The sequence below is a fragment of the Schistocerca americana genome, chromosome 3, assembly GCF_021461395.2.
Source record: "Schistocerca americana isolate TAMUIC-IGC-003095 chromosome 3, iqSchAmer2.1, whole genome shotgun sequence".
Lineage (NCBI taxonomy): Eukaryota > Metazoa > Arthropoda > Insecta > Orthoptera > Acrididae > Schistocerca > Schistocerca americana.
The window spans coordinates 784,381,880-784,396,771 of NC_060121.1; the positions used below are offsets into that span (position 1 = coordinate 784,381,880).

Here is a 14,892-nt window from a genome sequence, read left to right on the forward strand (position 1 = left end):
TCTGTGATCATTTTTTGTGTACGTCCTCGAGAAGGTGTCAATAAAATTTCCCTTTGCTGGTCAAAGACTTCTTGGTGGATCATTTGTTGTGTACGTCCTCAAGAGTGTGTCAATAAAATTTCCCTCTGCTGGGTCAATGACCTCTTGGTGGTCTTATTTCATTTTCCAGTAATGTATTAACAACGATTAATAATAACACAAACAAGACACTAACGGATAGTTAGTTTCTTAGTTACGTGTTCCATTGATAAATAGCACGGAAAAACCGTTATGATGTGGAATGTGTCAAATGCACAAGAAATTCACACAGGAAACAAGTTGTTTTTTTTTTTACATTATAGTGTTATACCTAAATATTTCTATTATCTATCCCATTGCATTAAATGGCACAAAATGCATATATTATATCTCTAGATTCATTTACTCATATTCAAGAATTCATCCATGGTATAGAAGGAGTTGTCAAGGAGGTATGATTTCAATTTTTTTTTTTAAACTATGTCTGGCAGACATTTTATTTCATCTGGTAATTTATCAAAAAGCTTTATAGCAGCATATTTTACCCCTTTCTGTGCCAAAGATAGGTTAAATAAAGGATAGTGTAGGTCTTTCTTTTTTCTGGTATTGTAATCATGAATGTCGCTGTTGATTTTAAACTGATCCATGTTGTTGAGAAAACATTTCATTACTGAGTAAATTTACTGTGAAGCAGTTGTAAGAATTCCTAACTTTTTAAACAGATGCGTACAAGATGCGCGACTATGAACCCCACACATTATTCTAACTACTTTCTTTTGAGCAGTGAATACCTGTTGCCTAAGTGTTGAGTTGCCCCAGAATATTATTCCGTATGACATCAGAGAGTGGAAGTATGCAAAGTATGTTTGCTTACTAATTCCTACATCCTCAAAATTGGCAATTATTCTGATTGCAAAAGTTGGTGAACCTAGCCGCTTTAGGAGATCTAAAATATGACTTTTTCCAATTGAGATTCTCATCTATATGTACGCCAAAAACTTTGTATGCTCTATCCTGGCTACAGACTTCTTTTCATGTGTTATGTTTATTGACGGAATTATAGTTTTTGCAGCAGAAAATTGGATGTACTGTGTTTTTTTTTTTTTTTGTTTTTTTCAAAGTTCAGAGCAAGCCCATTCGCAGAAAACCAATTAATAGCTTTTCCAAAGACCTTATTTGTATCATTTTCTATCGGACTTTCTTTTACTGGATTAATAATTATGCTTGTATCATCAGCAAACAGTTCAACATATTGTTTCACATAAGAAGGGAGGTCATTCACATATATCAAGAACAGGAGGGGACCCATGGTCGAACCTTGTGGAACACCTAATGTAATTTCACCCCAGTTAGATGAAGTGGCAAACTCCTTTGAATCACTTGAAGCATATAAAGAGACTTTTTGCTTCCTGTTCTGTAGATATGACTTAAACCAGTCATATGCTGTTCCATTTATACGAGTACCATGGCGTTGTAATTTGTCTAACATAATGTCATGGTTCACGCTATCAAATGCTTTGGATAAGTCACAGAATATTCCTACTGGTGACATTTTACTATTTAAAGACTCTATTATGTGGACAGTGAAACTGTATATTGCTGTCTCAGTGGAACAGCATTTCTGAAATTCGAACTGTGATTTACTAAGTATGTAGTACGGTGTGAGTGACCGTAGTTTCTCGACTTGTTGCAGGTGCTGCCTAGGTAATGGCTGTCGATAATGGATAATGAACAACCCCATCAGGAGCTGGTGAAATGCGTGGTTGTGGGCGACACCGCCGTGGGCAAGACGCGCCTCATCTGCGCGCGGGCCTGCAACAAGCACGTCTCCCTGTCGCAGCTGCTGACGACGCACGTCCCCACCGTCTGGGCCATCGACCAGTACCGCATCTACAAAGACGTGAGTACCACTCAGTGCGCGTCCTGCTCTTGTGCGTTTTGTGACCGCTAAGTTCTGTGTCCGTCACAGGCTTTTACTTTCAGCCGAACCACAGATGTTCCAAGGCCGCAACCCGAAAGGCGTCTAAATAGATATATTTAGCTATTTACCCCATTTAGTTACTGCCTCTGCTGTTCTCGAGCTTTGGCAAATTTATTTTGTTTAACTTTGCGGCCAGATGTCCTTCCTGCGCGTTGCTGTTTTCAGTTACCTAAAACGATAGGCTTATTGTTCCAGCTTACTAGTCGAGACAAGTGAGTTTACGCCAGCGCCTCTGGCGTTTCGTTCCTGTACTGACAAGGGAACCTCCCCATCGCACCCCCCTCAGATTTAGTTATAAGTTGGCAAAGAGGATAGGCCTTGAAAAACTGAACACAGATCAATCGAGAAAACAGGAAGAAGTTATGTGGAACTATGAAAAAAATAAGCAAAATATACAAACTGAGTAGTCCATGCGCAGTATACGCAAGTCTTCCCTCGGGTGAAAATTTTAATTTTTTTATTTTCAGGCAATTATTATCTGTCCGTCCGTCCGCTATATTTGCTGGATTCATATTGTCCACGGAATACATCTCACGTATTTAATGCACTATCGTCCAAAGTAGCGAACAGTCAACTGCCAGCCAGGGAGCCTCGTTAGGAGGGATAGATACTCTCTCTTCCGTGCGTTGTAGTCGACTGACGTCGTGTGTTTCGAAGTTTGTTTAGGTGTAGCGTCCCCATACTACGGCGCAGTTACCTCGCATAGGACGGACAGATAATAATTGTCTGAAAATAAAAAATTAAAATTTCCACTTGAGGGAGACTAGAACCAAAGACCTGTCATTCCGCAGCTGCTCACGCTAACCATGGCACCACAGCACTCGTCATATCACTTCCTCCTTGAAATTGCCTACGTTATGCATGAACTACTCAGTTCGTATATTTTGCTTATTTTTTTCATAGTTCCACACAACTTCTTCCTGTTTTCTCGATTGATCTGTGTTCAGTTTTTCAAGGCCTATCAGCTGTGCCAACTTATAACTACATCTGAGGGGGGTGCGATGGGGAGGTTCCCTTGTGATTCTCGTCTATGTCGAGTGGTCATTTTCCTTTACTCGTCAGCTCCAAAACTGCGTCTGCTGTGCAGCTAGGCACCCCAACAGTGAAAATGAGGTTATGAGTGATTATCCTTTGTACTAAAAGTTCGAAATGTAGTAACAAAATCTAGGAACAAGCAATGAAAACGTAGTTTACTACAGGATGGCGCATGAAATGTGTTACCATTTTGTTTTTGAATATAAACTTTATTGTCAATACAATCTGAGAGGAACATGTACTACAATGAAGAGCCGTCCATGGAGATTTGTTCTAACTCAGCACATGCTCAATATGTCCACCATTTCGTTTCCTAACTTCCTTCAAACGAACACTGAAGTTAGTGATTACCCTACGGCACATGTCTTCCGCAATTTCACTGCAAGCTTGAATAATAAATCTTCTGAGCTCCATTAAATCACGTGAACGTTTCGGGAAAATTTTTTCCTTTAGGTACCCTCAAAGAAAAAAGTCACATGGATTGAGGTCTGGACTATTGGGGGGCCAATTTTGTCCGTCATTGAAGCGACCTGAAAACCTGAATGAAATGATCCGCATGTCGAAATGCTCGTGTAAAAACTCCAATGCAGTGTTTGCAGTATGTGGCCTTGCTCCATCTTGCATGAACCACTGCGTGTTGAAGGGTAAGGCAGCAGTAAGAAGCTGTGGGATTAAGCTATTGCGAAGCATGATCAAATAACGCTCGCTGTTCACAGTTTCTTCAAAGAAAAAGGGTACAATAAGTCCGTGACTGGAAATTGCTGCCCACGCTGTAATCCTCGGAGCATAATGTTGTCGTTCATGAAGCACTTGTGGGTTTTCAGTGGCCCAGAAGCATACATTTTGTTTGTTAACCACATCGTCTCAATGAAAATGTGCCTCGTCTGAAAACCAAACGTTGTTGAGAGTTTCTTCCCTATCCTCCGCCCACTGAGCAAACAGTAGTCTCTGCTGCTTGTGTTCTTCAGTGAGCTTCTGTGCACAGGTCATCTTGTATGGGTACATATGGAGGTCACTTTTAAGAATGCGTTGAAAGGAGCGGCTGGATGTTCCCAGTTGCACTGCTGCCTTTCTACACGATTTCCCGGGACTTCTCTGTACAGCAACTCGTACCGCTTCAATATTCTCCGGCGAACAAACAGGCTTAGGCCGAGGTCGCTTCCCTTCCAATACTTTTCCTTCCTGTACACATTTATCGTACAACCTGTAGATGGTCTTCTCGCAAGGAACCCATCGTGTGTTAAACTGTTGTCGAAAACGCCTCTGAGTCACAACAAGGCTTTTCATTTCATGAAAAAGTAACACAATTGCCGATCGTTGCTGTGTCATCAGTCTTCCATTGTCAGCCATTGCTGCTTACAAGTCTCCTAGTGGCAGTATCGTGAATTACACGTCATTTCGTAACTCATTTGTTTTCCCAAGCTCTGCTGGTACTGCTGTAGAGATCCCAGCGGGATATCTAATGTGCGTCGTAAATTGTGAAAGAAACAATTGGTAACACATTTCGTGCGCCAGCCTGTAGATGCGTCCCGCGGTGTTACCCTCGGTTAAACAGTGAGTTATAACAAAAAAATTAATCCCAAAGCTCACTACCCACGCGTATGCGCCATCACAAAAGTTATGTCTTGGAAGATTTGCGGCGCGAGTCACTTCCGGGCCAGCAAACCGTGCGACATCGGAAAAAAGACATCAAATTTTGACACAATGCGAAAAGTTGACAGAACTTATACTGCTCGCAACTCACTCATTTACTTCACGGGAAACATTTTTACGGCGATCGAGTGACGAATTACACAATGTGTAGGACAAGGGCGTAAATAATTTTACGGCTGTTTGCGACATACTTAGCAGAGCAAAGATCATAATTGTCTCGGTGCGTATGGAGAGCCAGAAATCACTGCAACAAGTCTCTCTTAAGAACGTTCCGACACTGCTTGTTCTCTGCAGACGTATATGTAGACATAGCTGTGTATCAATCATTGCCTGGGTACGAATTTATGCCATTCTTCTATTAGTCTATCTCCTCCTCCTCCCCCACCCCCCTCTCGGTCCATCTCCTCTTTCCCGCTCCTCTCCATCCACCCTCTCCACCTCCCACTCTCTGTCGATGTCCTCTTGGCTCTCTCTCGCTCTCTGTCCATCTATTCCTCCCCTTGTCCCTATCCATCTACTCCTCTACCCTCTCTCTGTCTATCTGTTCCTCTCCACTCTCTCTGTCCATTTCCTCCTCTCCCTATCTGTACTCATTTCCTCCTTCCCTCCTCATTGTCTGTCCATCTCCTCCTTCACCCCTCTCTGACCACATTATCAAACTCACCCCAAGAGGAGGCTGGTGTTTCTTAACCCCACAGTATTTCATTTCATATCGTAACTAATATATCCACCAAATTTGGTTGAATCGTTCCAGGGGCTTAGGACGAACTTCCTACCCATGTCTGTTGTGTACATAGTTCCGCGTAGTCAGTGCGTACACAACTTTCCCACTAGAGCGCGCCCTGCTAAGCACAACAGCGCAGGCGCAGCGCTCGTCCGTCTCCGCACTACCAGATGGTGCTGCCTCAGAGACGGACCAAATTCTGCTTCCGTCGATCTGCGTATTAACATGTAACGCAGCCAATGAGATTGCTGCTAACTTAGAACCTTTTCTCCTCGCGGATCACACTCGTGCAGTGATACCTGAACGCACGAAGTATTATAACGAGTGTACAGACCTCCGAATAGTCAGTCTGCATTTGTCTGCACCAGTCTGTACCAGTCTGCACCAGTTTCCATTAGTCTGTACCAGTCTATAGTCAAGTTTCAGTCTGCACCTAACAAGATTATCATATTCCTGTACATAGCCATGAAGAGAAATGTATAGACACTTTGTCAAGTATCAGAGATATGTGAGAATGAGATTAACGTACCAAGACCAAAGGAACTTCAGATTGTCAATTGTAAATAGCATCCAGAATCAAGTTACGTAATGTTTATGCTTGTTATTATTTTAATAAATGTGAGTGAAAATTAATCAAGTTCTGTTTAAAGTTGGTCACCGTCAATCTGCTACTCTAAGCGTGCAAGTGGTATTTCTATTGTCTGACCTAACGGCAGAAGATAAACACGCCACGATAAGACCACGAGACATATTGCTGACACTCGCCTACTTCGTTAGAGCGACAAGTCAAATAATCTGATGGTGTGTGTACCAAAGGTCTTACAGTACGCACACCACAATGTCACTGCCCGCGTACGCACAAGTCAAATCTATTTCACATGTATGTAGCATATTTCACGCGTATTTACCTGTATTTCTAGTGAATTTCGCGCTGCAATTTCACGCAGCTCAATATCACGTCCTGTCTTCTGAACAACGTGTAGTACGATGACATATTTTGCAGGTACATCCAGCCATATATGTGACTACTTTCTATGAACTGTGTTACAAATAGAGTTAGTAGTAGAGAAGTAATAAATTAAAACGTCATGCTTCATGCGGCAGTTTTGGAGTTGTCAGCGAGAAAAGTTTCGTAAAGGTTTAATGCTATCTCTAAAGTTAATAGCAATTACTAAGAGCTCTCATTCTCAAATACTGGATGAATAAAGTACGAGCATTTGCGTGTGGTAGGCTACACTTTTTTTCACCCCCTCACCAGTGCTACATATATGGTGACGAAAAAGTCGCAGCACCAAAAAATAATTAATGTAGAGTAATGAAATTTCGGAGATACGTTTGTCTAGGTAACATATGTAAGTGATTAACATTGCAGGATAATAGGCTAATGCAAGCGCGAGATAAGCCTTTGAAAATATGATCTGCTGGTACATTAAGAACCGATGTAACTGCCAGAATGTTGAATACAAATGCAAATGTAGAGGTGGTGGATGTCATGTTATGGAATGGAGTTCCATGCCTGTTTCACTTGGTCGATCAATAACAGGGACGGTTAATGTTGGTTGTGAATGATGATGGAGTTGTTCAATGATGTCCCGTATGTGCCAGTTTGGAGACAGATCTGGTGATCGATTAGGCCAGGGCAATGTGCCGACAATCTGTAGAGCTTGTATTGGATTACATTAGAGGTATGCGAGCGAGCGTTACCCAGTTGGGAACTCATCCACCCTGGAACACTGTTCGTGAATGGCATACAGATTTGCAGTTAGGGTGCGTGCGATAACCACAAGAGTGCTCCTGCTGTCATACTAAATCGCACCCCAGACCATAACTCCAGGTGTAGGTCCAGTGTGTCTAACATGCATACAGGTAGGTTGTTAACCTCCTCTTAACCAATCACTGGCATCAAGGTAGAACCAGCTTTCATCAGAAAAAACAACAGACCTCCACTCTGCCCTCCAATGAGCTCTCGCTTGACACCACTGACGTCGCGAATGCCGTTGGTTTGGGATCAGTGGTGTGCACGCTACTGGGCGTCTGGCTCGGAGCTGTCCTTGAAGTAACCGATTTGATAATAAGAGTGAGCTCGGCCAGAATAGGTTCACTACCGATGTTAGTAGACGCCCCAGTCCCCTGTTTCTGCGCATGTGCAATATGCAACAGACTCGGAAATTCAGAACTACACTCCAGGCACATTCTACAGATCCCCGATGACTTAGGTACATTCGTGGATGACTGCTGATTTACACGCAGGACGAAGGCCGCACGCACTTGGGGCAGTCGATTTTGACCAGAAAGTCGCTCGTGTGAAACGCGCTTAAGGGACTGACCGAAAACGTCAGTTTTCAATTTGTTTTTATTTATAATACAAGTCAAGGACAATAGTTTCCCAAAGAGTCAATGATTAAGCCACATCCGAAGTGACTGAAGAATAACTAAACGTTTGACGTGAGCTTCCTGCCATGCCCACTTTCTGAAGCAACAACTCAATATACAGGCTCAGAGGAATAACAACGCCTACATCAACAAGGAGAAGCTTCCAGATAATATCCTGGATGTTGTCAAGCCCACTTACAGATTTCTGGCCGATCCTGAACTTATAAAACGTATATATATGAAGATGGTAACTGTACTTTCGGACATGTGACTCCAGGGACTTATCTCTGGTACGCCTCCCATGGGACCCACACTAGCAATTCATTGTCCCGCGCTACGAGGTGCATTCAAGTTCTAAGGCCTCCGATTTTTTTTCTCCAGACTGGAAAGAGATAGAAACATGCGCATTGTTTTAAAATGAGGCCGCGTTCATTGTCAATACGTCCCAGAGATGGCAGCACCGTATGGCAGATGGAATTTTACCGCCAGCGGCGAGAATGAGAACTGTTTTAAATACTTAAAATGGCGACGTTTTCCTTACTTGAACAGCGTGCAATCATTCGTTTTCTGAATTTGCGTGGTGTGAAACCAATTCAAATTCATCGACAGTTGAAGGAGACATGTGGTTATGGAGTTATGGATGTGTCGAAAGTGCGTTCGTGGGTGCAACAGTTTAATGAAGGCAGAACATCGTGTGACAACAAACCGAAACAACCTCGGGCTCGCACAAGCCGGTCTGACGACATGATCGAGAAAGTGGAGAGAATTGTTTTGGAGGATCGCCGAATGACTGTTGAACAGATCGCCTCCAGAGTTGGGATTTCTGTGGGTTCTGTGCACACAATCCTGCATGGCGACCTGAAAATGCGAAAAGTGTCATCCAGGTGGGTGCCACAAATGCTGACGGACGACCACATGCCTGCCCGTGTGGCATGTTGCCAAGCAGTGTTGACACGCAACGTCAGCATGAATGGGACTTTCTTTTCGTCGGTTGTGACAATGGATGAGACATGGATGCCATTTTTCAATCCAGAAACAAAGCGCCAGTCAGCTCAATGGAAGCACACAGATTCACCGCCACCAAAAAAATTTCGGGTAACCGCCAGTGCTGAAAAAATGATGGTGTCCATGTTCTGGAACAGCGAGGGCGTAATCCTTACCCATTGCGTTCCAAAGGGCACTACGGTAACAGGTGCATCCTACGAAAATGTTTTGAAGAACAAATTCCTTCCTGCACTGCAACAAAAACGTCCGGGAAGGGCTGTGCGTGTGCTGTTTCTCCAAGACAACGCACCCGCACATCGAGCTAACGTTATGCAACAGTTTCTTCGTGATAACAACTTTGAAGTGATTCCTCATGCTCCCTACTCACCTGACCTGGCTCCTAGTGACTTTTGGCTTTTTCCAACAATGAAAGACACTCTCCGTGGCGGCACATTCACCAGCCATGCTGCTATTGCCTCAGCGATTTTCCAGTGGTCAAAACAGACTCCTAAAGAAGCCTTCGCCGCTGCCATGGAATCATGGCGTCAGCGTTGTGAAAAATGTGTACGTCTGCAGGGCGATTACGTCGAGAAGTAACTCCAGTTTCATCGGTTTCTGGTGAGTAGTTAATTAGAAAAAAAATCGGAGGGCTTAGAACTTGAATGCACCTCGTATATTCATAGTGCCCCTGCCCATCATACTCATTGCTCGCGGCTTTACTGCCGATTCCCGTAAGAGTTCGGGAACTGTTTGTGCACCCGCACAGAAGAAGATGGTCAAATGGCCAGTGAAGCTTAGATATATAGGTGTTCTTTCCATGTCCGAAAGAACAGATACCATCGGTGACCATGCAGCTCGTTAGAATGAAATTACAATGAAATGAATACCCCTAGCTGCTTGCCGGCCGGGGTGGCCGAGCGGTTCTAGGCGCTACAGTCTGGAACCGCGCGACCGCTACGGTCGCAGATTCGAATCCTGCCTCGGGCATGGATGTGTGTGATGTCCTTAGGTTGGCTAGGGGACTGATGACCTCAGAAGTTAAGTCCCACAGTGCTCAGAGCCATTTGAACCAACCCTAGCTGTTTACAGGGGCATAGGATGGGCAGGGGTACTATGAATACTGTGCATCCGCACAGAAGAAGATGGTCAAATGGCCGGTGAAGCTTATATATATATATATATATATATATATATATATATATATGATCTCCGAGTTTTCACCAAACTGAGACTGAATCTCATTACTTAGGAGTACTAAGTTTTGGCAAACCACTAGAAGGCAGCTACGCTCCAATCTCCCTTCACCCTCTAAGGCCATTTATCACTCTCCTTTCAATCTGGATTTGAGAGTGAAAGTAATAAGGAATGCAAGAGCGTGAATTGTTTGGGACGCCGTCGTTCTTACAGGCCTATTGGAATAAACAGATCTGATATTGTTCTGTGCTACAGAGAAGCTAAGCTGCGAAAATGGAAGGAATCTGCAATTATACAGTATAATACTATCCAATATTTCCTCATTTAAGTATGCATCTGTCACTTCTTGTAACGTAGGAAGATCATTTTCTGAATTACACAGTATCCCGGCAGATAAACGCATAATCCGAAATAAGAAAAATGTGGATCATTATTTAGTTAGCATATGGCTTTTAGTGTCCCTAGTCTCCAAAGAGACGTTCAGCTCACCTTTTATACAGCACTTTTCGTTTAAACAGAGACGTTGCATCTTCAAGGGAATTTGATTCTGTCTGGGAAGAAAGTAACTCGGAAGGAACTGACTGTGGCCCATAGTAAGGGATCAATCCTAGAATTTGCCTAAACTGAAAATGTGGAAGAAACCACAGAAAACCATTGTGTAGGTTGTCAGAGGATAGATTCGGACCAACTCGCCTCTCGAATTCACAGATTCGCCTCAACCCAGTTCAGCGCCTCATGGCTCAGAAATACCCCGATTGGTGGAAAATTTGGTAAAAGTGTAGACTTTTTTCAAATAAAACGCATCACATCGAAAGATGGAATTCTGATATTTCATGTTTCTCCTTTAACTGTGCTTCTTTAATCGTTTGATTGCGGATAATGCATGCATATTTTATGATTTAATGAGCGCTTGGAATTCCAGGCTCAGTTATTATAGTACTATAAAGACGTAATTAGATTTAGGGGAAAGGGGGTGGCGGAGGAGGAGGTAGATACATGGCGCAGTCGACTTTGACGAATTAAGGCAACCTGCTGAAAAAATCTTTTAGGAAGGAATGAAGTATATAGTGTGCTACCATCACATACCCCTTTCGCTCTGCACAAACCCCTCCCCATCGTTCCGTATCGGAACCGATTATCATAATTAAGTACCACCCATGTGACCACACACTAGGCGAAATCTTGTCATTTGAGCTAGTAATGATATTATTTTGAGCACTTTTTTTTTGTTTAAGAAACGCAACAATAGCCGTTGGGCGATCATTTGTTGATCGACGCGATTTTTGTGCAGCACAGGCAAATCCAAATCAATTTTGACCCACTGATTTTAATTTAATGTTATTCCTCATGAAATTTAGGGCGCCACTGCCTTGTGAAATACTACCAGTTCCCAAGTAAAGAGCCCAGTGTTAGCAATACACTGCTATAGATAGGTAATTAGGCTATTGTAGTAGTGTGTACAAAATTTTCACTTACCCTAACGCTGGTGTACGAATCAAGATCGGTTTTCTTCTTGTTGTTTGTTACAAACTCATCGATAATTATACATTATCACAACAGCACACAGTACAAAAAGAGTAAACGCCAGCACATCTTACATTAAATTCAATTGCAAGTAAGAACTGAAATGATCGATTAGCTTCTTAACTATCAATAATGCTTATCCCATTTACATCGTTTGATTTCTGCGCTTATTTCACGCAGTATTGCTTGTCTGTTAGCACTGACAACTCGACACAACCGCTGCTGATTTCGATCGTTAAGTGAAGGTCATCGGCCACTGCGTTGTCCTTGGTGAATCCTTGGTGAACAGTAATGGCTGAAATTTGGTATTCTCGGCGCACTATTCATTTCCGAAATGGAATGTTCCACGCGTCTAGCTCCAACTACCATTCGAGCTCCAACGTCTGTTAATTTCCGTCGTGCGGCCATAATCACGTCAGACACCTTTTCACATGAATGACCGGAGTACAGACGACAGCTCCGCCAATGCCCCGCCATTTTATACCTTGTGTACGCGACACTACGGCCATCTGTATATGTGCACAGCGCTATCCCAATACTTTTGTCACCTCACTGTAATCTGACAAACACAGCTGCTGAGGTGTGTGTGGTACCAGCCCATTGTTCGAGCCATCTTCATTCGTATCTGTAAAACTATTCCAGCGTCTTGAGTCTTGTGGGGCGGCATTGTTTTGTTTTCTCCAGCTGCGATTTTTTAGCTGCTTTTGGGGTGTAGGTAATTGTACTATGAGTTTTACCGCTTGTACCGCCAGCTGCTAGAGTCGTTGGTTCAGTGGGTTAGTGCTTCCGGTGGGAATCATTCATACGCATTCTAGAGCCAGCGATGCCAGCTTCCATAACCATGTTCATTCTAGTGCCACTGTACTGGCTGTTGTTAATTTTTGGCACTCGGAAATGTCACTAAAACCATTGCATCGGCGTCTGCTTGCTTTTGCTAAGTCTGCTTTTGCTGTAGTGAGAGTGCGGATGTTGGCTGGAAGTGTAAGAAACTCTAACACATGTGAAAATTGCTCAGGCAGAAGTAGAGTCAGAGCCTGTTAACGTACGTAAGAATTTAAAGTCTTATTACTGAAACTTGTCACGCTTATGTTCATGTATAATCTTTTTGTAATCGCAGCTCTGGTGACAGTGTGGAGCACTGTACAAGGATTCACTTTAGAGTAGCGCAGGTTTGTTGTGACGTAGTTTCTTCTGTCACTTCCAAGCCGAGATGAGAAACCACTACATTAAATTTATGAATGTTACTGGATACCCTATGCTGCTGAAATATGCATCCAGCCTTCATGAACCAAAGTTGTGGTTACTAACATCTTGTACGTTGTCATCTATTGTTCCATTATGTGGCGACTTAATAGCTTTACGAGATGATCCTGAGTTGAATGGTAAGTTCTGCCACTTCACGATTACCATTTCAGGTAAATGAAATGAAACGTCGTGTGGCTAGGGCCTCCCGTCGGGTAGACCGTTTGCCTGGTGCAGGTCTTTCGAATTGAAGCCATTTCGGCGACCTGCGCGTCGATGGGGATGAAATTATGATGATCAGGACAACACAACACCCAGTCCCTGAGCGGAGAAAATCTTCGACTCAGCCGGGAATCGAACCCGGGACCTTAGGATTGACATTCTGTCGCGCTGACCATTCAGCTACCGGGGCCGGGCACAATTTCAGGTGCCTGAGATAGGGAACCCTTTATTTGCAATAATAAACGTTGTACTGACTTCAAACGTTCGCAATATTTTTCTTCTCGTTTTTGCGAGGTCACCACTACGGGAAATTCAGTAGGACAGGAAATTTCCTCATTAATAACTGTACAGTTAACAACGATTAACATTTATTCAGTTGTGCACACCTTGTATGTAACACATGCGGAACGATGAAAAGGCTGTTCTTTATAATCAACGATAAGCTCGCGCACTCGTGGTCGATGTCATCGAAGTCGATCCGTAATGCCAATCGTCTCTACCTCGCCTGCTCTTACGTTTGTTGATACAAACATTACCGTACAATGAAGTGAAGATATACATTTGAGTAGTTCTTCGAATTGTATGCAACAATAATGCGATTCTATTTTCTCTCTTTCATTACCAATCAATCCAAAGCCGTGACGAACAAAGCAACGAACGCAAAATATGCTCCTTACACTTTCATTGCCTTGATTCACTTGGCGGAGGTCCACCTATCAGCCGATAAACAATTCAGTCGTACCAGGAAGAGGCAGGCATTTACTCAGTTGTTGCTCAAGACTATCCGGCCTGAATCTTTTAATTATTTGCTTTCATACATCTTAGCTCTTAGCCCCTTCCCTTTTTAGTGACCTCCGAGACTTCCCTTCTTCATATTTTCCCTGTTCTTTCCCAGGTCTCTACCCCTTTTGTTTTGTCCTTCCTAATATTTTCACCCGTCACAGAAGTGCGCACTCTGCGGAATGGCACCCTGGCACGCAGTCTGGCTGCAGGGTTGCCAGATAACTCGCAAATTGACAAAACTACCGAACACTTCCTGACGAAACGATTTGCTGAGCTGAGGGTTAACACGAGCCGGAGTGGCCGTGCGGTTCTAGGCGCTACAGTCTGGAACCCAGCGACCGCTATGGTCGCAGGTTCGAATCCTGCCTCGGGCATGGATGTATGTGATGTCCTTAGGTTAGTTAGGTTTAATTAGTTCTAAGTTCTAGGCGACTGATGACCTCAGAAGTTAAGTCGCATAGTGCTCAGAGTCATTTTCGTTAACACGATAAAAAATTTAGTAAACATTAAAAATTTTATTTATTTTGCTAGTTACGTTTTCAACAATTTCTGTTTTCCTTAATTTTTTGGTAAATCTGTTGCATATTGCAAACTTCAAATTACACTGGATGCATAATTCTGCATTTACTATGGTGGCACTAAATTTTTTTTTTTCTAGCGTCAGACCATAAATGGTTCAAATGCCTCTGAGCACTATGGGACTCAACTTCTTAGGTCACCAGTCCCCTAGAACTTAGAACTACTTAAACCTAACTAACCTAAGGACATCACACACATCCATGCCCGAGGCAAGATTCGAACCTGCGACCGTAGCGGTCGCGCAGTTCCAGACTGTAGCGCCTAGAACCGCACGGCCACCCTGGCCGGCAGACCATAAATGATTAATGTGACTGAAGAGTCTTTCCACATAGGCCTTACTTTATGAAACCACCGTATCCTTTTGATATTTTTTTTTTTTTTTTTTTTTTTTTTTTACATTTGGTGTTTCTTCCCGGTTTAAAAACGCTAACCAGGGAAACCAGTTTGTGGACATAGAAGTCTGAGTTTGTAGTTGTTCAAAGTTTTATTTAGTATAGCGATCTCTTTGCACAAACTAGCTAAATCAGAGATCTAAATGGTATTCTAAAATTACCGAGCCACTCATATTTCGGTACCGAAC

At 43.1% G+C, this 14,892-nt stretch overlaps 1 protein-coding gene across 1 annotated transcript in view; it reads left to right on the plus strand.

Moving 5' to 3' along the window:
- Positions 1–14,892, plus strand: part of LOC124606647 (rho-related BTB domain-containing protein 1) — a 385,021-nt gene that overhangs the window by 206,543 nt on the left and 163,586 nt on the right. The window contains exon 2 of the mRNA XM_047138648.1: positions 1,763–1,918. Within this exon, the coding sequence (XP_046994604.1) occupies positions 1,763–1,918 (156 nt within the window). The remainder of the gene's footprint in view (positions 1–1,762; positions 1,919–14,892) is intronic.